Here is a 26,021-nt window from a genome sequence, read left to right on the forward strand (position 1 = left end):
CTCACAGCAGCTGGAGCTCTAAGTCTTGCCTTTACGTTTTATAATGCTGCATTGTTCTGCTGTAGATGTCTTTTTCTCTGTTTCTCTTTGTTCCTTCTGTTGATGATTAACCTGATCTACAGCATTAATGTAGCACTATCTGTGCTCTGTTTATGGTATTTGGCTCCATATCGATTGCTATCATATAAACTATGCTTCTTTGAGCATTTTATGTGAAGTGTAACGTGTTCTGGTTCAGTGGCTATTTTTGTGTTTGTCAGGTGCATATTATTAAATCTACCATGTCCTTGAATTAAATCAGATTTTGTAATTTGTCCTCGACACCTGAAACACTTCATGTAAGGATTATTTAAATATATATACAGGGTAGTTTGCTCTTTGCAATACAAAGAAAGTCCATAATACGATCAGAGAGATCAGGAAGAGTGTGGAAGTAGAAACATCACCGACTTTTCAATGAGACTGGAGTGTTGACTGTGAGACCATTTTTATGTTTTGCTTTCACTTGTTGTTTGGTTAGGCTGAGGCACCAAAGCTATTTGGCTAGCTCGTTCCACTGGCTAAGTTACCAGGGTGCCTAGATGCACTCCATCTAAGACATGACATGGTTTCTGGAGGTCACTTAACTTTAAAAAACAACTAGGCTGTTATAAAAGCTGCTGGAAGCTTGCATTTTCCGTTTGGTTAAAACCAGAACAAACTGTTTGAATGTGTGTAAAAGCAAAGATTCCAAGAGATGCAGGAAGCTTTAATAAAGTTAATGGCAGAGAGGGTTTGACTTGATGGGAATGGTGATGTTCATTAGATACACAACATATCACAGTGTAATAACATAGGAATGCCTTTGATCATCTCTGTTAAACGGGGCAATGCAGTAGCAGAGGATACTGGCAGGCCACATTTCTCCTAAAAATGGACTGATTTCTGGAATCCGACTGTCTAAGTGATATACATAAGAGGGAGGGTTCTTTCCATTTGTTTCCAATTCTTTTCACCATTGTTTGTGTGTGAATTCCTGCACACTGATCGTCTACACAATGCTGGAAAAGAAAATGTTCTTTGGTGGTTTCAGACATATTTGGTGGTCACTGAGCTTCTTCTCTCAGTAGTTAAAGATTAACACAATTCAGTTTGTGTCTTCCAGAAAGACTAACATGAGTAAGAGTTTGGAAGAGTTCTCCTTTTTAAATTAATTCTTCCCAATGAGCTATTGGACTTCATTCATAATCTAATTCATAATGTCCCAGAACTCATCGTGCAACATGCAGCTTCTTGGATACCTTTAAAAAAATCAATTTTGATTTACAATTGTGATTAATGCATCTTCCACAGAGCATTTTACATAAGAAATTGCTTTGAATGATATACTTATGAAATAAAGAAAAGGATTTTTATTATTAATTCCTACCCATTGATTTATTAATGGGTCTTGGAAGGCACTGAAAGTTACCAAGTGGGTACTGAAATGACAGCATAAACACACAATCTATCACTTCTGCGGTTCTGAATATGACTCCGGTCTTACAGTGACGCCTCAGAGTGCTGAGTCACACCAAGTGTCTGGGTAAACTGTCAACTGTTTACTGCCCCGCTCTAATTCTGTTTATCTGCATGTGTCTGTGTTTGTCTTAGTGTGCTGGCACATGCAAGGTGGTTTTACTGTTTGAAGGACTGGAGGGTTGTAAATAACAATATTAGATGAGGACAGGGAATATGAAGAAAGGACCAAACATGGAAAATGAGTGGAGGGAAAAGATCAAGTGGCAGGGAGAGCTTTTGACCTCCTCCTATAGAAAACACATTTCTCTGTAATTAGGGTCAATAGTTCATGGTGGAGGTTTGGGTGAGTTTTCACACAGAAAAGGATAAAAGAGGATAAAAATAACATTTCAAAGGATAGAAATGTGAGTAAAAAAACTACTTTAATGCAAAATCTGTCATTTTCTTTGAACTTTTGTCTTATCACTTTCTTTCTCCCACAATAACTCATTATCTTCTTCATTACATTAATTCTCTTCATCACTCGCAGTCTCCACAGTTACTCGCACTTTCGAACAGGACATATGCATACAGAAAACTGAACACACTCATGCACAGACAGACAGACACACAAACAGACTCCTGGTCAGGTGAAATTAGAGCCTGGATTTTTGTATGAATGGAGCCCGTTGTCTGTCTGCTACAGCTGTATAATCACACTGATGACGGGTTTGTTTTACACACACATAAAGACACATTCACAGACATTAGACACACACACTGGAAACTTACACATACAGGGATAAATGTACACACAGACACTGTCAAACACTTGAGTATAAATACACTATAAATAGACACATTTATGGTATATCTGCATAAGCAGACGTGATGTTACTGTTTTAAACAGTTAAAGCCACGACGTACCTACACACACACTGACCTGTACAGTTATCTAATTGTAATCTTGGGTGGTCTATAGGTTCTTGGTGGCCTCTACATGTTGGTCAGTGAAGCCAAGCCCCCCCTGCCCACACTACATCCACATGCAGAACATTACATAGAAAATCTTTTTTTGGCACTTAAATAATAAGTCAAGGGAACTTGATGGTGGCGTATCTTTTGGAAAACTCTGCCGTGAGCTCTGCAGCAGGTCATGAGTTCAGTCATGGAGACTTTGTGCATGCAGTCATCTCAGAACGGAATCAGAATCAGATCAAATCATCCAAATAGAAACACTTTAACAATCAGGGTTTTGCTTCATTTCCCGTTAATCTGCATCTTATTGTTACTGCTGTAGGTCATGTCCAAGATGCTCTTTATTACCCTCACTCAGTCCGTCCATCCTCATATAGATAATAAACATCCAATTCAACCTAATTTAACGTGCCACATTTTTACAAGCAACGGGTCAATATTTCGATTTCTGTGACCTCACTGCATTGTATCATATTGTCACAGCAAAGGTATGCAACTGTTATTTTCTGCTGCACATATTCTTCCAGTGAGGAAGAACCCAGTGAGTTGCTCTCATAGTGAATATATCAAAGATCTTCAGCAAGAACTGTGTTTCCAACTGAGTTTCTCTGATCCTCTAACCCAGTGCAATACCAAGTTTAATATTTAAGTGACATTTAAAAAATGAAATGTTTGCATTGATCCCAAACCTGTCTGGTTAGACAGTGTGTAAACACTGAGTGTGAGCTCTACATCAGACTGTGTGGATATCATTCAAATAGGGCTCAAAGAAACAAATTTGGAGGAAGTAATCTCACCACATGGCAGGTCCAAAAGTAGGAGTGCTGCACCTATTATTACATGTTATCTGTTTAAATGTGGTGTTTCTGTCTTGTGATGACTCCCATGACTCGAGTGGATTAAAAGGTAGCATTGTGTTAGGCTGGGTAGGAGTGGACGCTTACATGCTGCACTTGGAGCTCAGTAGCAATGCTTATTGAACTGTATGTAAAATGGGACATGGTTAAAGTGGATGTTATGATGCATTATGTCTCATAAAAAGTTTAGCTAACAGGTTGTAGTTAAATATTCCTTGAGTAATAATAATAATAATAATAATGCAGTGTGTATTATTGCATAGGATGATGACAACACACTTCTAAAAACTTTCAGGTTCCACATCTGAACTGTATCAGCTGTAAACTTTTATAAATCAAAGCAGAGATCACAGACAAGATAAAACGCAGGCGTAGCTGTGGGGTCGGGCAAATAAAGCCAATACCTGGTGTTCTTAAAAACTTTCTATCGTTCTATCTGAGGCTTCTGGATGGTGATAGGTGTGGTTGCAAAAGGACTTCCAGCCCCATTGAAGCCTATCTGGAAACAGCTCTCTGTCTTTACCTCTGTAAACAATTTCCTGCCTTGTTTATGTTCCTGGTCACTTGTTTTGTATTATACTGAATAAAAAATGAAGTCTACCTTGCAAATTATGCAGAATTATGGATTATCTTTGGTATGAAACTACAAGCTCATTGGTTAATTAGCTGTCAATCACAAGTCATTAGTGAATGAGCGCGTGGTTTCACAGTCAGACCCGCCCTTCCTTTTTTCAACCAAGCTGGTGACAGCAAAAAAACATTTATTGGAAGGCTTGAAAACAGGGCTTTACCAGGTGATATCACAGTACCCACATCAATTTTTATTTCTCTGGTAAAAATGAAAACATGAAATCACATGGCTGAGGTGACGTGTGGTGTGATCACTTACAGTGATGTCTTTGCCAGCCCAGTTACACTCCTCCCTCCAGTCAACAGGGGCAGGCCAGTAGATCTGAAACAGGCAGACAAAGATCAGTCCATCTTGTAAATTTACTCTGGATTTTTAATTTGGCTAAATTAGATTATTTAGAGTGTACCAGAGATGCATTTCCTCATAATATCAGGACTTAACCCATCAAGTGTAAGAACAGTCTGATCCATCTCTTTCTTTCTAACCTATTTTATCCTGCAGCCACTCAGCAACATTGAAAAAAAAAAAAACAGGGAGAGCTACAGTGAATCTGCACACCCAGCTCATAAATCAAACTCCCTCATCTACCTAAAACCAACAGAGGTTTCATATCTGACAGATAGAAACTTGCAATTTACTCCAAGCAGCTGTGGACAGATGTTTTTTGTAGGCTTTTTTTGTGTGTAACTTGTCTATACATTTCAGTTCTTTTGCCAGTGTGTGCACTGTATACTCAAGTCTTTTCACAGCTCTGATTATACTCCAAAGGCAAAGGCCTCACAAAGTGTGCCTTTTTAAAATGAATCATAACCTCTTTTGCATAAATGTTTTTTTTCTTATCTCCGTCCAGCTCTTTGATTTTCTACCTTCCTCTATGGATAACACTTCTCTTTTCCCCTCAGGTCAGACACTTAAGTAGACTCATATGTGCACGGATGTTATTTTCTAAAGGGTGTGTTTGTAAAAATGTTTCCACACTTCTGAATATTTCCTTCAGGAATGCAAGAATACAAACCACAGGTGACTAACTTTGTGAGTCAAAATAATAAATGATTCTTAGAAATTAAACAATGTTGCAGTGGTTGTAAGAATGACTCACTTTCATCTGCTGCCAGTATAATCACCTAAGATAGTTAACAAAAGGCCACAAAATATTTTCATGGCAAATGTATTTGGAGTTGTTCAGATTTATCTCTTCTGGTAATGGTTTGTGTATTACCAGGGAAAATGCTGTGTTTATAAAACAGTTCCTTATTTTATGGATAACTTTTTAAAAAGCCTTGTGCACATGAGAATCTAAAATTAAATCTACTCATAACCGTTAAAACACAGAGTTGAAAATGTTGAAATCTCAGCAGCAGTAACTTAGTTTTGATCAACAGACCGCTCACACTCCCACATGTTTTACAGCTATACAAGTTTGGTTTTGGGGGTTGTTTTTGGCCAACCTTGTGTTCTTGTTTGGCAATGTTGTCCAACGACAGAGACAGCAGGAAGTTCTTGGCTCCCACAAACAGTCGACCCCTCTCTTCATCCAACAGCAGGGCGCTAAAGCAGCAGGAACGCTCCAGCTCAAACCGTCGCACTCCGTGGAACTGCTGCAACTCTGAAAATGTAGATTTACAGGGTGGACCTCAGTCAAACACTGATATGAGTCGATGATTTCCACATAACTTAAAGATAAAGATATTAAGTATGGGAGAACCCGCCTATGCATTTGTGTTAGTGTGTAGGTGCCATTGTGTTTGCCTGTATTTATGGAGAAATGTGCTTATGTGTTGACATACAGAAATGAGATAACTCGGATAACTTTGCAGAGGCTTTAGTTTTGGACCAGTCTTTTGGTCTTTACTTGTCTTTTTTGTTGTATAGTGAAGTAAACTTTTTTATTAATTATGTTCTTCAGAAAGTAAGTAAAGAATCATAAAATCTTTGCGTTCAAAGCTGTCATCAGCGTCTTCAGATCCACATCAGTTAGTTGGCTACAGGGCTTCCACAAGTCACGTTGCTAAAAAAACCCCTCAACATCTTATGTATTTCAGTATATTTCTGAGCTGTGTCCTAAGGCCAGTGACTTGTGAAACGAGCAGGATGAAATCCTCTGACAGTAATGACACTATATTAGTTTCAGTGGAAAAACTGAATGTCTTTACCATTTCCAAACTGGCAAGAAAAAGTTCTAGAGGAACAGTGCCCAGGAAAATTTAGCTTGTATTTGTCAATTTAAACTATAATAGTCACCCCAAGCTTGATGGGGAAAAAAAAAAGAATTAAAACTGTGTTCTTGGCTTGAGGAAACTAAGAAATAAAGGGACTACATCCTCCCCTACGTGCTCAGCTCAAACTGGGAGCATAAGAAAACAAGACCAAAGCCCTCTTCACTTCGACATTAAAATGTCTTTTATTAGTCTGCCATTGTTCTAATGTGAATTTATAACTTTAATTAAGTCTTTGACGCCACCCAATAGCCGCCAGCATGACATCAGGGACTTTTATTCAGCCCCACCATACTGTGGTGGCAATAACCCTGGGCTTGAGGACATAGTGTGTTAAAAACATGCGTATGATACCTGCCTTCTGCTAAATGCAGTTACTTTTACTTTGAGATCCAAGTGTATTTGGTGTTTAATATTTTACTGCTCCTTTCTTGAGTGCTGGTACAGAATATCTGTCAAGAAAATATTATTTGACAGCCCAAATCTACTTTAAGTAGTTGAGTTAAGTAATGGTTACTTCATCCTTTAAACAAGTAATAATGCTTTCTACTCAATAAAAAGCAGCAGTCAAAAATGCCATTTAATGCTACATTGCTAACTAAAAATGTAGTATTAATTAATATACTCTCAGATAGATCAGCTGTACAGCATGTCTTTGTGAAACAATAGAGCACTCTTGTTTTTAATGTTTAACATATTATGTTTATGTTAGCTAAAATTCTAACAACAGCAACATTACCAAACGCACAGAAAGGCATCAGCAATTTAGCTTCATTGCTAAAGTTGCTAAAATTGTTTATAGGACTCTACTTTTATGTCAAAGTAGTATTTTAATAACTGCCTACAGCCTAATTAGGAACCAAGAAACTCTCACTGTTGACACTCATTTGTCATTTGTGTTTCAAATAAAACTAGAATAGTCTTAAGTCTTCTCATAATAAATGCTTCAAGTTACCTTCAGCCCAAATTCAGGCGGGTACATGTCTCAGCTGTGCAAACGGTCTGCAGTCAGCTTCATGGCCTTGGCCAGTTCATTCAGGCTGTAATTACCAGCTTGGTTTATGTGGCTGTGTTGGGCATTGAGCTGCCTTCTTCTAACATACAATACCCAAGATGAAACACAAAACCGTGCTACTGCGTGTTTAAGTTGTGTGTGTGTGTTTAAGTTGTGTGTGTGTGTGTCTATGGCTGTGAATCACAGCAACCACAAATTACAGTTGGCTACTGTTCAGCTGCATATACTTTCAAAAGGATAAAGCTGAATATTACATGAAACAGAGAAAGTGGTGTGTGTGTGTGTGTGTGTGTGTGTGTGTGTGTGTGTGTGTGTGTGTGTGTCTGTGCGTGTGGTTTGTGTAGATACTTTTCTAACTATTACGGGCAGTGGAAGAGAGAAATTGCCTTTTTTTTTTTTTTGAAAGAACCAGAACTTTTATCCTCAAAGCTTTTGTTCTTACCTTTATATGATAACTTCATGCGCGGTGAGGTGGATGATGAAGAGGAGGAGGAAGAAGAAGAAGAAGCTGAAGAGGAGGTGCGGGTCACGGTGCTGGAGGATGCATGGGCAGCGGCCAGCCCCAGCAGGAACAGAGAGCTGCAGGTGACCATCGTGGCCACCACCATCATCATCATAGTCATCATCTTGGCAAACGTAAAGCAAACTCCTTTCTTTCAAAAGCGGAGTCGGTGAATTGATTTATTTAAGTTTTAATTTATTAATAGAAGCTATAGTTGTGTCCTGGTTCTGATTCAGTCTTCAGAATCTGTGTGACAGAAGCAGGGACCGGCCTTTTAAGGATTTATTGGAAGGATCCTTAAAAAAAGTGTTGGCTTCTATTTTTTTCTCTTCCAGTCTTCTTTTTAGAGTCTCAATAATCAGCGTAACGTCGTTCTCTTGGGACTCTGAAGGATGATCAAGCTGAACTCTCACATCAAAGATGGGCCATAAATATTAAACATGGACACATAGACCTGAAAATAAAGACAGAGAAGTAACAAATTTAGAAATGTGCACTGCTAGCACACGTGTGCTTATGCCAGGGATGCCCCCATGCACAAACACACACACACACACACACACACTGCTGTCTGAGGTATTTTTAGTCAGACTCAGATTGATGCTCCTGCCAGGCTATGTTAATGCCAGCCTCCATTATGGCAACACTATAATCTCTTCACATTACAGCAAGACTCAGGGACAGTATCCAAAGCGCACGCACGCACAAACACACACACACACACACACATAATCTCTGACCTTGTGTGATGAATACTGTGTGTGCGAGATAGAGATATGCTTTGCGCACTGCCAAGCCAAGCGCAAACTCTCCATGTCTGTGGCACTGCCAGCTCACACACACATATACGCATCCAGCACTCACACACTCGCTTGCTTGCTCACACTCTTCCTCGCTCCCTCCACACTGGCAGACAGTGTCACTGAATGAGATCTCTTCATTGTAAGGGACTAATGAGCCGACAGTGATGAAGACGGATGAGTGGACGAGCACATCAGTTCTTACAACAATGTCACTTGTGAGCGAATCCAGCCTCACAAAATGAGCGACTGTTGGCTTCTGGTATCAATATTGACTTACACAGTAATAGATAAATGAAATTACAAGTTATTTAGAGATTTACAGTGTTGCTTTTTCCCCAATCTGGTTTACACATGGCTTCTATAATGTTTTTGTTTTTTCTCGGTCTCCTGATGTATTGGATTTGCGGAAATTAATGAGACAGACTTGCTATTGTTTCAGAAAATTCCCCAATAACATCTCACGGCACTGTCAATGCCAAAGCATGAGGGAGGTCAGTGGCTTGTAATCCTACATCTATATGAATGTTGTGCTGCAAAAAAAAGGGAAAAAAAGTGCGCAGTGAACACACACCTCTCTTTCAGTACTTTGGACTCTGCAGGCAGCAGGAACAATAAAGCCTTTCAGTAGAAACAGTCTCCTTTATTATATTGCACCTCACAGTTGGCACTCAGTAACAGGCAGACAGTTGGCTTTTCCCCTCTTTTCATTTTCAATCTTTACTTATTTTCCTCCTTCTAACAATTACCTCTGTCACTTCCCTTCATCTGTCACCCTCTATAAAAACCCCTCTTGTGTCTTGGCAATAAAATCAGCTGTTCAATAATAATCTGCTCTTTACTGCAGACTAGATCTCCCTGTCTTGACTGGGGCAATATTAGATGTAAAATAACAGTGTCTTTCGTTGCTTGGGATACTTTAAATGAGGGGTAAGGCCAAAAAAGATTTGTGGATATATTTAAACTGCAGTCTATTGCTAGCCATATGTTTTCAACTAGAGCCAAATCAGCTGACTTTGTAATGCACTATAAATGAATATAACATTTGTTTTCCACTAATAACTACAAAAGATGATCCAAGAGAGAAAAAGATATCAGTCAGAACAACCAAGAAGAAGAAGAAGCAGTATTTCTCCCTGGAGTAACTTAGATTTGGCAGCATGGCGCTGTACACAGCCCTCCTCACCTTTCTACGACTACAGAAACAATAAGGCGGGAAGAATAGACTAGGCATCTGCAACAACAGACATGATACTGATCGTCAGACACATGTGGGTTGATTTTGGATTGTAAAGTGGCTTGCAGATGCAGGTAGAAGTTTAATATCAAAATCTATCTCAGATTTGTCAGCCATTAGTTGTAGTGGGATGCCACTGACCTCAGTGTACGTAGAAGTGTTGTGTCTACGTTCCGCGAGGATGACTGTGTGAACAGAGTGAGGCCTGTCATCACCAACATCATCTCGGCCATATTTAAAGCATGCCAAGCTTTCAAATACTCACTTTGCTCTAAGCTGGAACAACTTTCTTATTAATTTCAAATTCCTGGTCATCACTGAAAACTAAAGAATCACTTTAAAGCACAATATACATAAGATGAGAAAACACACATACGCTATACAGACATAGACCCGTCCGCGCTGTTGGCACAGAGTTTTATGAATAATGGAGCTATTGAAGCGTAGAGACAGGAGAGCTCTCATAAGCTCATGGCTCCCAGGCCACAACACAACAAGACAGAGCTTAACAGGAACACAAACTCTCACATACCCTCCAGTATCTAAACACACGCACATTTGTGAATGGACAAAAGTACACATGCAAGGCTAGATCCCAGCACAGCCTGCTATCCGCTACTTTAACTCGCTGTTTTTCGAATTGAAGAGGTCTTGGGTGATTTCACAGATGTTCGCTGAGTGCAAAGTTTCCCAGCTAGCATTAAAGAAGTGATCACAAGAGCACCAAACTGTGCTGAGGTCTGTGAAACAGAAAGGCCGAAGCACAAGGCTGCATGTCTACGCACGCTCAAGTTTCTGCACTGAACTGCAAAGATGCTGCAGTATTTCAAGGGGAAGGACGTCAGCACTCTCATCAGCTGCAGCTACGTGACACAAGAACAGAAGCGAGCGCGCACACGCGCGCAATTCACGTCACACTCCCTGGAAGCGACAAGAGGAGCAGTGAAACCCTCACACTCCTGTTGGCTGCTATAAAAGGAACGACTGGTCCCATTGTTCCTCCGAGACACCCCGAGCTGTGTGTTGCAGTGTTTGTGTGCGTCCTATAACTCTGGCTTCATGAGTTGAAGAGTCTATTATTGTTCCTCTTCATCACATCACATCACAGCCCTGTGAGCAGGCACACACACACACACAAACGTTTGTATGTATTCATATACAAGGATGTAGGAGAATATATCCCCATCTAAAAAACTAGCCCTTCACAACACACACGCATGCACATGCAGAGGTAAACACAAAGTCCTTGCATGTTCCATAATGGATCTTAATAAAAAAAAAGCCATTGGGGCCGCTGACACTTGCATTCAGTTCAGCTTCAATAGACATGGAGCAGCAGCATGCCAAGAGGGAATGGATTAAAAGTAAAGAGAAAGACAGAGAGAGAGAGAGGGAGAGAGAGAGAGATTCTGGGTGGGGGGGTCTGCGTGGGGGGGAAGCAGGCTGTCCTGTCAAAACCAGACTAAATTGAGATGGGCAGACAAAGCGGCCCGCCTCCAGGGTGAAACGGCTTTTTCAGAGCGGGGTTAGAGTGCAACTTTACTGTATTGTATGCAGTAATGAATAAATGGATATCTGCAGTTTAACCTGTAGACCACCACTGCCACAGGTCACAGTGGAGATCAAGAGCAAGCCGAGCCCGAGGGGGAAACAATGAGGGTCAGATATATGAAGAGACAGGTAGGTGAAAAGGAAGCAAAGACAAATAAAAACATTACAGACGGAAGAATGAAGAGATGACAAAATGATGTAGAGACAGAAGACGAGAAGTTGTTGAGAGGCCGGTTAAGAGAGGGGAATCACAACAGGAGCAGAGCAAGGAAAACGTGTGAAAAGAGTTGAAAGATGAATTGTGGATGAAGCAGTAAGGCAATGTGAATGAAAGGGAGAGGAAAGGAGAATTAGACGTCTAAAAGGGGGGAGAAAGGGGAGGGGAGAATTGAAAAGGCAGGGAAAGACAACAAAAGAGAGAACGTGGAAAGGAGTGAACAAAACAACAGGATATAGACATTTCTGCACTTCAACCCTGCAGCCAGCCTGCATGCATGCAGTCTTACAAAAAAGGAGAATGCAGCAGAGGTAGGGAGGGAGGGATGGAGAAGAAAACAAGTGAGGCAGGAGGTGATGGAGAGAAAGGAGCCAATTGTTTCTCCCCTAGGGGAAAAAATTGTTCCCTGGCCTGTGAGCAATAAGTCTAAGCCTCCCTGCAAGTGAGAAATGAAAAGCGGGAGGGATGGATGGATGATGATGAAGAATAAGTGGAGAGGGTGAGGAGGGGAGGGAGAGCTTTACAGAGCAAAATAGCTGTAACAGCAGGTAACTGGTGGCTTTTGCACCAGTTAATTTGCTAAGGGGGCGACAGATGGGACGAGCGACGGGGTGAAAGAGAATACAGTAAGATTTTTTTTTTTTTAAAGTTTGTATGTAATTCAAAGCTCTCACTTGAATTCTCTGTCTCTTACAAAATGTGTTTTACATATGAATGAGGAATACGCCAGGAGAACTGCATTGGAGTTCCATGTATTTTTCCATAGTTCCATCTTATTTTAGGATTTTTAGCTCCCCAACTCGGTCAGGTTTAAGAAAAAACTTGGCTCAGTGTAAAAGAAATACTTGCTTATATCACGGTGATGAGTCCCCCTCCCATCTATACTATCTAATTTGATTGGTTTTCTGTGGAGCACTGACTGCAGGAAAGCTAAAACATATGTTGGCATACAAAAGCATTTATTAAAAGTCAGTCCAGAGAAAGATCTGCTTCTCTCCCACTATCACTGACAATGCAGCTACTTTAATATATGGCTATTTATAATTATGTGTACTGCTGAATTGTGAAATAGTGGAAGTAAATCAGAGGGAGGGAAGGAATGCAAGAGAGAAGACAGTAGAGAAGAGTGAGGATGGACGCAAAGAGCGAGAAGAAGGTTCAGAAGAGGGCTGGCAAGGTGAACAGATAAGTCTGTTCCAAAGAAACCAAGATGTTTTTCCAGAAATACCATAAAGTCTATAGTTTTGAAATCATATGACCACATAAAAGAGTTAACTGCATTCTCATTGAAACATGTCATTTTGACATAATAAAACACATCTGAAAAGAATTGAAGCTGGAAGCACAAATGTTATGCCACCAGCTGTTTTCCTTCTGGTTATTTACTGCTGTTTTAATCAAATTCAGAAATTGTTTTGCAATAAATTTGACTCATGTATTGATGAAGTGATCCTAATACGTGTCAGAACGCAAAGCACTAATAGTCTGTGCCACGTTATTTTTCTCGGATTAAAAGGATAAATATTAACTAGTGACAGCTAAGTCACTAGTAAGGAAACGGTATTCAGGGTGTAAACGCGATGGTTAGAGTGAACCCATCCAGGGACCGAATGCATCTGTACAATATATAGTAGCATAGTATAGTGAGCATGTCAAATCGTGGACCTCCAATCTAAGTTACCACCTTGGCATTTAAAGAATACTTTTTAAAGCACAGTTGTGTTTTGATTCAGTTCTGACTGAAAAACTTGCCAGTTTTTGCCCCATTTCCAAGAAGGAAAAGAAGCACGGAAGCAGAAAGTCTTAGATGTGTGAACGGGGCAGGTGATGCAGGGAGGCGTTGCCTAATGTAAATGCTGCAGACTTTAACAAACAAATTCTACAAGAGTCATGCAAAACTGTGACTTTAACCATGAATACAGCTGTGACAGCGCTTTGGTCTGAAGCATGACAGCGTTTTGCTTTTTCTGGGAAGGACAATGAGGTGCGCAGCGCTTCATTTCCCTTGATAACTATAAAAATAAACATTCATAAAGACAGACCACCTATAGTGAGAAAGCAGTAAGTTGAAATGATGGTTTTCTGCCATAATTATGATATAAATGGCCCATAAATGTAAAAGAAAATACAACTACAAGTTGAGTTGAAAAACATTTAAAGTACATAGGAAAAAAGGGCACAAGCCTGAGTCATATGAAGGCTACAAAAGAATTTAATAAGCATCTCAGAAGTTCATTCTTATTTGAAGTGTTTTAAGTCTTTGGGCAATGCTAGTCATAGAAGCAAAGTGAAGCTTCACACACACACACACACACACACACACACACACACCCTCAACAGAAGGAGTAAGCCCTAGCTTTAGCCAAAAAGTGAGCACCGGTCTTTATGGGATTTAAGCAGAAACATATTGAGAAAGAAAAGCGAAACAGTCTGAAGCAGAGTCCTCTGGTCCCTTTAAAAGAGTGTAAGTGAATGAAGGAGCTGGAGATGCTGTGGCAGTCTGCTGGTCCTGAGCCATTTGGCCCAGCATCACAAATGGAAAACTTCCCAGTCTACAAACCCCATGGCTAGCATTTATTCAGTTTGACTATTCTTATTATTCAGAGTGTGAAGGGGAAAATAAATATTGAAACTGGAGTCACTAAAACTTGCTAATTGGGTGTTTGCTGTCCTCACTAATTATGCTCATGCTCATACCGGTCTCATTTGTGAGGATGGATAACTTTTCAGTCTTTCACCAGCTCTGCCTGTATCGCCGGGATGGGAAGAGGTGATTGGAGTGATACTACTGAAGAAAGAAATCTGCTTAATTACTGTGGGAAAATTGCCTTGTGGTCATGCAGCTTAAATCTCTCATCTCATGGAAGAAACTCTGAAATAAGAGATAATGAAGGAGTCACTAAGACGAGGGCAGCCTGCTGGTCCCTGGTAGCTATCCATTTGGCTGTGTTAAGCCCTGAAGCAGCAGTAAGGCGAGACCTTACAGAGCAGCCTCTGGTCTCCTGACTGGATCTGCTCCAAACTGTTCCCAGGGGAAAGACAACTCAGTTGACTCTCTCAAATGAAACAACAGAGCAGATTTCAAGTAAACACTCTGAGAGAAATCCCACATGTCATCAGCATGACTTTTAGAAAGATATTTTAGTTTGAAGTGGTGCGGGATTAGCAGTGCTGCACGTGGTCATGTCACAGGCACAGCAGGCTCAGGGAACCGGGAACTTAACGGCACAGCAGGAGTCATGATTTCATTATTACTTCATCTACAAGTTAAGTCCGTTTGTGGTTGGAAGTGTCTTCCACTAAACGGAACTAATTTTATTGACTTTACAGACTTAAATGGTGATTTTACTGGAACAGAGTCCAAATGAACTTACCTGCCTATCCGTTTCCAGGGGAACCAAATTCCACAGGAGTTCAGAACATTCCAGGTCGGGATCAGCATCCACCTGAGCCCAACATGCCTCTGGCAGCGCAGACAGTATCCATTGTTACCACACTGTTCTGTTTCATTTTACTTTCTCATAGTCTTTCCTCTACTTATATGCAGAAATCACTGAACACAAACCTTTTCAGTTTTTGTTGCGTGCTTCCAAAAACCCATTCCCAAGATTTTTCATATCTGATTTAAGCAAGAAAGATAAAACAAGTTATGGAGTAATGAAAAAACAGTTACTGACCAGTCCAGAAAGTGAGAGCTGAGATCAGCTAAACAGGTGGAAATACCTGAAAAATTGTTTAAGAAATCTGATTAAAAATTTGAAAAAAAAATCCTTTATTTCCAGTTATGGGAATGGTGCATGAACAGAAAGAGAATAACAGCAGAGTTCCACTATGGTGCAAAATATGTCCAGTGAGTCTTCAAAAAGTCCAAAAAGTAAGTAAGTGAAGTTAAAAAGCAGCAAAGCGAGATCTGAGTATTCCCCCTGCCTGCAGTCAGCTCCACTGATGAACGGCTGCACTTCAGCTCTACTTACAAAAACACACAAGCCTGTACACACACATAAAACTCTTCTTAACACATGCATGCAAGGAGTTCACACATACACGGAGTTTTCGCAGCAGCTGAGCAGAGTAGACTTGCTCAGAGGCAGAGCGGGCTGGGATAATGGACTTAATTCAAGGGAGGGAGAGAGAGATAGAGGGAAAGCGTGAGAGAGAGAGAGAGAGGGAGGGGTTGAAGAAAAGGTGGGAGGTTAAAGGAGGGGCGTCAAAGGGGGCAGAGACACACACTGAGCTGTCCGTAGTGTGTGTGGATATGCTACTGTGTATCTGTGATGGGACCTGGCTGAAACGTTTTCTTTTTCAGAGTCCATCATTACCATTCAACATTTTTTCCACTGTTTTAGGTTCAACTGGTTTCACTTATTCTACAGCTGTTCTAATGCAGCTGTTCTCAGACTTTTTCTGACACGCAATGCTTCAGAAGCCAAAAGCCTCACCACCCCCCTGATAATTTACCAAAGTACCAAATAAAGAAATAGAACTGATATTAAAATTTTGCTTAAATATAGTTGGCTAAACCAGTTTTCATACAAAAGTACATACTTGTTCAACTGAATTTTACCTTTTTTTTTTGCCTAGCCATTGACACCCAACCTGAATGGCTCTCTGCAACACCAGTGTGGCCCAGTCCACGGTTTGAGAGCTACAGGTCTAATGGTATGAGCCTTAAGAATTCATGCTACCAGCTGTTATCCCAATAAACCAGTCAGATTTTCTTCTTTTCACATTGCTTTTGCGTTGCGTTGCATTTTCTGACATTCTATTAAAAACTGTTTGGTTTGGTTTGGTTTGGTGCGTTCCTGGTGTTGTTACATGCACATAAACATGCAGATTATGTGAGAGCTCAGGTGAGCCTTGAAACAGGGTTATATGTGCTGTGAGACGTGACTTGACACTTACAGTGAATGACTCATGACTTGGTTTGATGATGCATTTAGATAAGAAATCAGTTAAAGTCACTATAAACACACAGAGAAACAGAGATTTTCAGATACATAAGAGTGACTCAGGCTGATGCGGAGAACACGTACGCTGAAGCTGGTAAGAGGGTAATTGGCACACATTTATAGAACATGAGGGTTTACATCATTCAGACACACATCAGAGTTGAAGCTTTGGTCAACCATTCATGATGCCCGGGCTTTTGAACACACAAATTCATAAATATGCTTCTTTTTTTCAAACAGCTTACACGTGTTTTAGGTTTACAGATGGACCAAAAATGTATATTTTGCATAAAATCTTTAGTGACAGTCTTTGATGTGATGGTGGGCTCAGAAGCCTTGTCTTCTCTCTCTCTCTCTCGCTCTCTGGGGTCAGTCTCTATATGGTGAGCTACAATGTATTCCTTTGATACATTTTCACGGGGAAAAAGTATAAAAGCATCCATTCAACTGCAACAACTCCTCCAGGACGATGTTTTCGTCCGTCCATTCAAACAGAACGGTCAGTACATCCCAAATACTCCGAGGCAGGACCAGAGCGTTGTTGGAGTTTGGTCATTTCCAAAGGCTTTTTACTGTATTAAGCTAATCACAGAGCTTTCACAGCCTCCTTTCAAGAACCTGAAAGCTCACAGAGTTTCACTTTTGACAATTTGGATGTTTGATAGCAATAAAAGATGTGAGTACGTAGTTAAATGTAGTTCCTGACATACAGGATTTTCAACAAGGACATACAAGACTTCAAGTTACTACTGGCTAGCTGGAAATACAGTTCACACTGACTGATTACAGTATATGACTTCTATCTGCATCAAATGTTTCCTTCAAGAAGCCACTAAAACTTCAAGTTTGGAATTCAATTCTAATTTAAGTTCCTGCTGTTAAAGTCAATCTCAGTAAGAGCAGCTACACTTTAGAGCTGAGCTAATGGAAATTCTAATAAACAAATAAATAAATGAAAAGTTTTAACGAGAGAAGTTTTTACCAAAGCAGTCCAAACTGATGCCTTGCTAACTAGGTGGGCAGGACAGTCGCAGAGGCTGCCATTTATTTATTTATTTTTTGAACTTCTAATGTAGGAGGTTTTTTGGCCCAACAGTAAGATGTTTCACTCATAAGATGTAAAGCACTCTGTAGGGCCTGTCTACTGAAAGTGTAGCACTCACAGTCACATTGTGTTGTGCATCTTCTTCTCTGTTGTCCCACTCCTTTAGTCTTCATTCCAGTCGCAGGTGGCATACTGTGCCTGGCAACCCTGACCCACACACACTCATACACTCTCTCACACACCTAGAAAACCCCTTTCACCAGGTCATGGGTCTCACATTAGGAGTTCACTGAAGTTTGTGTGTGTGTCTTGTCTCCCTGATTGCTCGCAGTTTTACAAACAATGCACACTTATCTTCAGCGCTTTAAAGACTTTCATGCACACTGCCATGAGTACAATTAAAGCTATATGTATGTTTTCAGTCCACCGCCCGCCCCCTGCTGACCCGTCTGTCATAAACTAGTCTGATGTCTCTACAGGCTGTGCAGTGAGCTCTGTGTCCCAACAAAGGCTTTTGTCCCAGCTGAAGCTTGTGAGCTATTGAAGATGAGGGCTCAGTTTCCTAATAGCGTCTTAGTGAATCTTTGTTTTATTACAAGTCACTGAACTGAAATGATTTTTAGATTGCCCGGGATCACCATCAGACAAGTGTCTCCCACGAAGGGGTCTTCATTGTGCTCTGCAGTGCTGTGAACAAGTATTTGCCCCATTTGGAGATATACGTTTTTTTGCATATTTGTCACACTTAAACGTTCCAGATCAAAGAAGCTTTACTATTAGGCAAATTTAACCAGATGAAATACAAAATGCAGCTTTTAAATTGTGAACAGTGGCACCAAGAGCAACATCTAAAGCACTGCAGGCCTCACTTGCCTCAGTTAGTGTAGTCTACATGATTCAGTGATAAGAAAGAGGCTGGGCTCAAAGGAGAAAAACCACTGCTGACCAAAAACAACACAAAGGTTAATGTCCCATTTGCCAAAAAAAACCTTCTTGATAATCCCCAAGACTTTTAGGAAAATATTCTGTGGGCTGACAAGACAAAAGTTGAACTTTTTAGAAGGTTTGAGTCCAGTTACATCTGGTGTAAAACACAGCATTTCATATAAACAACATCATAGCAGGGTGGTGGTAGTGTGATGGTCTGGGCTGCCTTGCTTCTTCAGGACCTTCTATAACTCGCTATAATTGATCCAAACATGAACTCCTTACCAGTTATCTCAAATGCTCGACTGCAGTTCTGGCTTTGCAGGTTTTACACTTAATAAACGTAATCATCTAAATAGTGTTTTGTATTCACTCAGGTTATAATTGTCTAATAGTAACATTTGTTTGATGATCTGAAACAAGTGTGACAAACTATGAAATCATAAATAATTAAAAAAATGCTTCTTCATGACACGATGCTTAATAAAATAAAAAAATATAGATACAGGCAGTAATTTAGATTCAATAGTTTGTTACAAAAACAGGGTTTGCTGAGCTAAAGTGTGGTAACTGGATTGAGTTTCATAAGCTGAGGGTGGGATTTGGTTGTGTTAGTTTCATGTTGTGTAATCAGACTGGAGAGCCTAAGACTTAATTAGGCTATTGTATGTATTTAAGACCATTTAAACAGTGCACGTTATGTGGGCATGATTTCTAATTTGACTATAATGAAATAATTAATTATACTTTGACAGATGTTCCTTTCATACATAGTTATTCATAGAGCGACAGTTGCGGAAAAAGTCCTGATGACACATTATTTCTAATCCTCGCCCTCATGAAAGATTTGTTAATTTGATGAATCAGAATCATTTACAGTGTTTTTGAAATATGCTCAGTGCATATTTTATGACACAAAAATATTTATCTTTTTCTAAGATTACAGAAATGGATCCACAGACTCCTGGTTTCTTAGGATGATTAATTAACTTTACCATGTCTCTGTGTTATATAAAGCACCGTATTTATGATGGACGGCATGATAAACTATGACCACCAAAAGCTAACACTTTGAATTACATCAGTCCTGAAAAAATAAGAAGAAATTGCATAAGCCTGCATATATATCACCTTTATATTGTAGAAGACTGTAGTTTGTAGATGTAGTTTCTTTATGGAAACACGTTACTCAGCTGTGAGAACAGCACTAATACTGATGTGGAACAACAGAAGCTGCCTAAAGCTCTGCTACCTACAACTTCTGGTGCTTGAAAAAAAGTACAGCCAGGCTAGAGTCTGGCTTCTTGTCCTTAAGGCCAAACCCCAGAATAAGTCTGCAAGGTAGCCAGATTATTTAATGGCATGAGGCATCCGCACTACTAATATTAATGTAGCGATGAAACATTTCTGAGGAAGGATTTCTGAAGGAAACTGTAAAGAAACCAGCCAGAAACAAAGAAAATCTGCTTCTACACTTCATTGAAGTTCATGACGCCATACTGACTTTAAAAGGTGCACACATTAGCATGAGTGCTGAGGGAAGCAGTGGGTTGCTGTTGGAAGGAAATTACTTGGCCAAATATTGAAACTTGTGGTAATTTCAACAATCTTAACAATAAAATGCATACATGTTTTAATGCAGCAGTGAACTTCACTGGTCCTGGACTTTACAGGGTATTTTATAGCTGTTTCTCAAAAGAGAAGGCAAGCACTGGCAAGTAACTCATTTTAGTTCAGTCAGCTGGACATGGCTTTTGAAAAATCTTAATGCATCTGGTGAATTGTCACGAAATTGTCACACAGAGTTGCAATAAGGCTACATGACCGGTTAACAGATGGTCGAGTGTTTATCTGAAATTGAGACTGGAGAATTGTTTCAGCAGAGGCTCCTTTCCTACTTATAGATGAAGATGGGTGAGGAACCTAGAATAAAGCTTCCCGCACTTTTTGGCATTCACTGCGACCAGTGACCATACATCCATTCTCCTAAACAACTCTTTCAATTTATCTGGAAACTGAGACGAATTTTCACAAGTGCATTACACTGCTGCTGCACCCTGATGTGGAATGTTATGAAAATCCTTGAGGACAGATGCACGGTCCAATAGACTCTTCAAGAGTAACAGGAAACAATAGTTTCAATTGGCCTACATCCACAGTGGACCAACCGTACCCTGAAAACTGATCTGAGACTAGAGTGACACCTGCTAGTGGCGTCACATCATAAACATTTGCTCAACAGATGCATAAATATGAGGGCCGAGATGGCACGGCTGCAAAAGTGGAGCATAAAATAGCACTGATCCCAACCGAGAGCTTTGCTTTTTCTCTTTGTGTTTTGAAGGCTATGTGCGTGTCGCACACTGACCCAACATAAAACAAATGCCAGGACAAAGTGCACTATTAGCGTCATTACAACTGTCGAGTCCATTCTGCCAGTTGTATCGCCATACCGATCTTATCTATTTGCATGTGTGTGTTTGCGTATGTGTGAATTTATGTTTAAAAGCAGGAGTTGAACCATTTGTCTACTGTTCAGAAACACTTGTAGCCATTTCTAAACAGCAGCGAACTCCCATTCTTGCCGGGAATTATGGTTTTTACTACGACTAGAAATAAAATAAAGATGATGAACAATAGAGCCTAGGGGAAAAAGAGATAATAAAAAGATGTAGTCATTTGGACCTGTCTTTATGTTCATGTTAGCTAACTATCTATATAGCATTAGCTGTATTATATGTGCCCCACTGGGTTATCCATGACACGGTCCCCTGACCTTCTGACACCGTAGGGATTACAGGGGCCCCACTGGGAAAGTGGCAGGAATGAAAGAGTGAGAGAACGAGAGCGAGAACGAGAGAGAGTTACAGTTAGAGAGATGCTAGCTTCCTTTGGGGCACAAACCTGTAATCCTCCCTTTTTTGCTTTGATGTGATCACACCCAACTGAAAGGATGAAGGAGGGCGGGAAGTGGGGTGTGCAGCGTTGGAGGACTGATGGGTGTGGGGACTGACTGGAGTGCCAGGAGGCTCAGAGGTGGGACACACACACACACTCTCACAGGCATGCAGTCACACACCATCTGGTTCAGAGGGTCATCGGGTGGATAAGACCACCATCAAACATAAGCAGGGTTCTGGTGACACATTTTCACACACACACATTCACATAGCGAGCAGGCTCTGGAGGTCACCGAGTGGATTACAGCACCTTGCATGACCAAGGCTTTGTCTTTTTCACACAAATATAGTTTTACACACACACACACAGCTTGACAGCACATCAACTACCTCTCAGTGGAATGCACATTTCTGCACTAGTTCCCACCACTATTAAATCTCAATGACTAATCGGGAGATAACGAAGGTCTAGTTCAACTAGCTTTGGACAAAAAGATAAAAAAAAATATATATTAAAATCATTTTCAGTCAACATTGATTGTGACAGTTGCTATTCTGCACTGAGGGCACATGTCTCAGTTGATGTATTATTTTTTAATGTAATTATAAGTTTTGGGTTGTGCGCTCTGTTATTGGATTGTCACTCTGACAGTTGAAATACTGTATTATGATGAATCAGCATACTCACTAAGACATCGGTGCACAAAATCGGACTAAAGGTGCTAGTTTTTTTATTAAATACAGACGAATGTTACAGAACAGTGTCATATTTACAGGCATAGGGTGCTTCTGAGCCAGATGTTCTACAAAGGGCCCTGTAATTCTGAGCTCCACTTTAATCAAAGTGGTGCTGTCGGTGCACTGTTACTATTTCGGAGGAAAATTCTACAGATCACAGTGAAGATTGGATAAAAGACAAAAAACGGGGAAATCACCTACTTAAAGACAGCCTTGAAACTTCAGCCCGCACGCAGACAGTCAAACACACATTTTTTAGAAGCCCGCACATGTATCAGTGCCTGCATGCTATAAAATGATGCCACAAGTTATTTTTATTTACACAGAAGCTTTGAAATTCTGCCTTTAATATTTTGTATATATTTCTCATATCATGCCTGTCGCATGGTCCATTCATATACATCTCATACACATACCTCCTCCTTTTGTGATTCAACTCAACCTGTTCCTCGAGTCTGATGTGAATCTCTGTGATAAAAATGAGGATGCAGACTTTTTCTAGTACAGAAAATGTTGCTTCTAATGAGTCACTGCGGCAGATAAGATCAGCGAATTCTGCTTTTAGCGCACATTTCACATAGTGCCAAATATGTCAGTGGTGGCGCTGTCACTTGGTGTTCGCTCGCTCTGTGGTATAGTATCACTTCCTGTTCCTGCTCAAACACAGTGGTGTTTCTGAGTAGCTTATTTGCTTAGCAGTTTAATTAACAACTTCTAAATACATTCTTTTTTTCACAGTATAATCTTCACGTGCTTCATCCGAAGCACACTTTCTGTGTACTCACTACCTAATTTATAGCCAAAGTATTCACTCACTGTCACTCACTGTCTCTGTACTGTTTCGCTAGCTTAGCTCGTAGCCGACCCGTTAGCACCATGGCTACTTCACCTGTCCCTTCTGCACTTTCTTGCTCATTGTGTCAGATGTTTAGTTACTCCTCGGCCCCCTTTAGCGGTAATGATATCTGTAACAAATGTAGCATATTTGCAGCTCTGGAGGCCAGGATTACTGATCTGGAGACTCGGCTTCGCACCTTGCACTCACCCTTAGCTAGCCAGGCCCCTGTAGCTGGTGCAGCCGAAGATAGCGTAGGCCCCGCTAGCTGTTCCCCGGCAGACCCCAAGCAGCTGGGGAAAGGCTGGGTAACGGTGAGGAGGAAGCGTAGTCCTAAACAGAAGCCCCAGGTACACCACCAACCCGTTCATGTGTCTAACCGTTTTTCCCCACTCGGTGACACACCCGCTGGGGGTCAAACTCTGGTAATTGGTGATTCTGTTCTCAGACATGTGAAGCTAGAGACACCGGCAACCATAGTCAATTGTCTTCCAGGGGCCAGAGCAGGCGACATTGAAGGAAATTTAAAACTGCTGGCTAAGGGTAAACGTAAATTCAATAAAATCATAATTCACGTCGGCAGTAATGACACCCGGTTACGCCAATCGGAGGTCACTAAAATCAATATTGAATCGGTGTGCAACTTTGCCAAAACAATGTCGGACTCTGTAGTTTTCTCTGGTCCCCTCCCCAATCAGACCAGGAGTGACATGTTTAGCCGCATGTTCTCCTTAAATTGCTGGCTGTCTGAGTGGTGTCCCAGAAATGATGTGGGCTTCATAGATAATTGGCAAACCTTCTGGAGGAAACCTGGTCTTGTTAGGAGAGATGGCATCCATCCCACTTTGGATGGAGCAGCTCTCATTTCTAGAAATATGGACAAATTTATTAAACCCCTCAAAACATGACTATCCAGAGTTGGGACCAGGAAGCAGAGTTGCAGTCTTACACGCCTCTCTGCAGCTTCTCTCCTCCTGCTACCCCCCCAAAAACCCATCTCCATAGAGACTGTGTCTGCTTCCAAAAAGACAAAAAACAAACTAAAAACCAGCAACAAACAACTTAAACATTTACAAAGAAAGAACAATACAGTATCCACATCTGAACCAAAGAGTAAAACAGTGAAATGTGGATTATTAAATATTAGGTCTCTCTCTTCCAAGTCTCTGTTAGTACATGACTTAATAAATGATCAACAAATTGATTTACTCTGCCTTACAGAAACCTGGTTGCAGCAGGATGATTATGTTAGCTTAAATGAATCAACACCCCCGAGTCATTCTAACTACCAGAAATCTCGAAGCACAGGTCGAGGGGGCGGTGTGGCAGCAATTTTTCACACCAGTCTATTAATTAATGAAAGACCAAGACAGACTTTTAATTCATTTGAAAGCCTGATGCTTAACATTGTCCACCCCAGCTGTGAAACTCAGAAACCAGTCTTACTTGTTATCATCTATCGTCCACCTGGGCCTTACACAGAGTTTCTGTCTGATTTCTCAGACTTTATATCTGATTTAGTTCTGAGCTCAGATAAAATAATTATTGTGGGTGATTTTAACATCCATGTTGATGCTAAAAATGACAGCCTCAACATGGCATTTAATCTGTTGTTAGACTCAATTGGTTTCTCTCAAAATGTAAAAGAACCCACCCACCACTTTAATCACACTCTAGATCTGGTTTTAACATATGGCATAGAAACTGAACATTTAACAGTGTTTCCTGAAAACCCTCTCCTGTCTGATCATTTCTTGATAAAATTTACATTTACAATAATTGATTACGCAGCAGTGGAGAGTGGACTTTATCAAAGTAGATGTCTTTCTGAAAGCGCTGTAACTAAGTTTAAGAATATAATCCAGCCACTGTTATCATCGTCAATGCCCTGTACCAACACAGAGCAGAGCAGCTATCTGAACGCTACCCCAACAGAGGTCGATTATCTTGTTAATAATTTCACCTCCTCACTACGTACGACTCTGGATACTGTAGCTCCAGTGAAAACTAAGGTCTCTAATCAGAAGTACCTGACCCCGTGGTATAATTCTCAAACACGTACCCTCAAGCAGACGACTCGTAATCTGGAGAGGAAATGGCGTGTCACAAATTTAGAGGATCATCATTTAGCCTGGAGAAATAGTTTGTTGCTTTATAAGAAAGCCCTCCGCAAAGCCAGAACAGCTTACTATTCGTCACTGATTGAAGAAAATAAGAACAACCCCAGGTTTCTCTTCAGCACTGTAGCCAGGCTGACAAAAAGCCAGAGCTCTTTTGAGCCAACCATCCCTTTAACGTTAACTAGTGATGACTTCATGAACTTCTTCACAAATAAAATTTTTATCATTAGAGAAAAAATTACCAATAATCATCCCACAGATGTAATATTATCTACAGCTACTTGTAGTTCCATTGATGTTAAGTTAGACTCTTTTTTTCCAATCGATCTTTCTGAGTTAACGTCAATAATTACTTCCTCCAAACCATCAACGTGTCTTTTAGACCCCATTCCTACAAAACTGCTCAAAGAAGTTCTGCCATTGATTAATTCTTCGATCTTATATATGATCAACCTATCTCTAATAATCGGCTATGTACCACAGGCCTTCAAGGTGGCTGCAGTTAAACCTTTACTCAAAAAGCCATCTCTAGACCCAGCAGTCTTAGCTAATTATAGGCCAATCTCCAACCTTCCTTTCATATCAAAAATCCTTGAAAGAGTAGTTGTCAAACAGCTAACAGATCATCTGCAGAGGAATGGTTTATTTGAAGAGTTTCAGTCAGGTTTCAGAGCTCATCACAGCACAGAAACAGCTTTAGTGAAGGTTACAAATGATCTTCTTATGGCCTCTGACAGTGGACTCATCTCTGTGCTTGTCCTTCTTGACCTTAGTGCAGCATTCGATACTGTTGACCATAATATTCTATTAGAGCGATTAGAACATGCTGTAGGTATTACAGGTATTGCACTGCAGTGGTTTGTATCATATCTATCTAATAGACTCCAATTTGTGCATGTAAATGGAGAGTCCTCTTCACACACTGAGGTTAATTATGGAGTTCCACAGGGTTCAGTGCTAGGACCAATTCTGTTTACATTATACATGCTTCCCCTAGGCAGCATCATTAGAAGACATAGCATAC

The 26,021-nt window shown here is 40.5% G+C and overlaps 1 protein-coding gene across 2 annotated transcripts in view; it reads right to left on the minus strand.

The window, feature by feature from the left end:
- Positions 1 to 26,021, minus strand: part of sema3b (sema domain, immunoglobulin domain (Ig), short basic domain, secreted, (semaphorin) 3B) — a 78,728-nt gene that overhangs the window by 13,966 nt on the left and 38,741 nt on the right. Inside the window, exons 1-4 of one of the 2 annotated variants that reach the window (XM_006785401.3) lie at positions 14,858 to 15,547; positions 7,619 to 8,132; positions 5,394 to 5,551; positions 4,204 to 4,266 (exon numbers count right to left, since the gene is read on the minus strand). In XM_006785401.3, the coding sequence (XP_006785464.2) occupies positions 4,204 to 4,266; positions 5,394 to 5,551; positions 7,619 to 7,802 (405 nt within the window). In that variant the 5' untranslated portion in view covers positions 7,803 to 8,132; positions 14,858 to 15,547. Of the gene's footprint in view, positions 1 to 4,203; positions 4,267 to 5,393; positions 5,552 to 7,618; positions 8,133 to 14,857; positions 15,548 to 26,021 lie in introns of those variants that run through there. The other variant, XM_006785402.3, reaches the window with a different exon arrangement.

Source organism: Neolamprologus brichardi, chromosome 20, assembly GCF_056152115.1.
Source record: "Neolamprologus brichardi isolate AB-2024 chromosome 20, ASM5615211v1, whole genome shotgun sequence".
In the NCBI taxonomy this organism is placed as follows: domain Eukaryota; kingdom Metazoa; phylum Chordata; class Actinopteri; order Cichliformes; family Cichlidae; genus Neolamprologus; species Neolamprologus brichardi.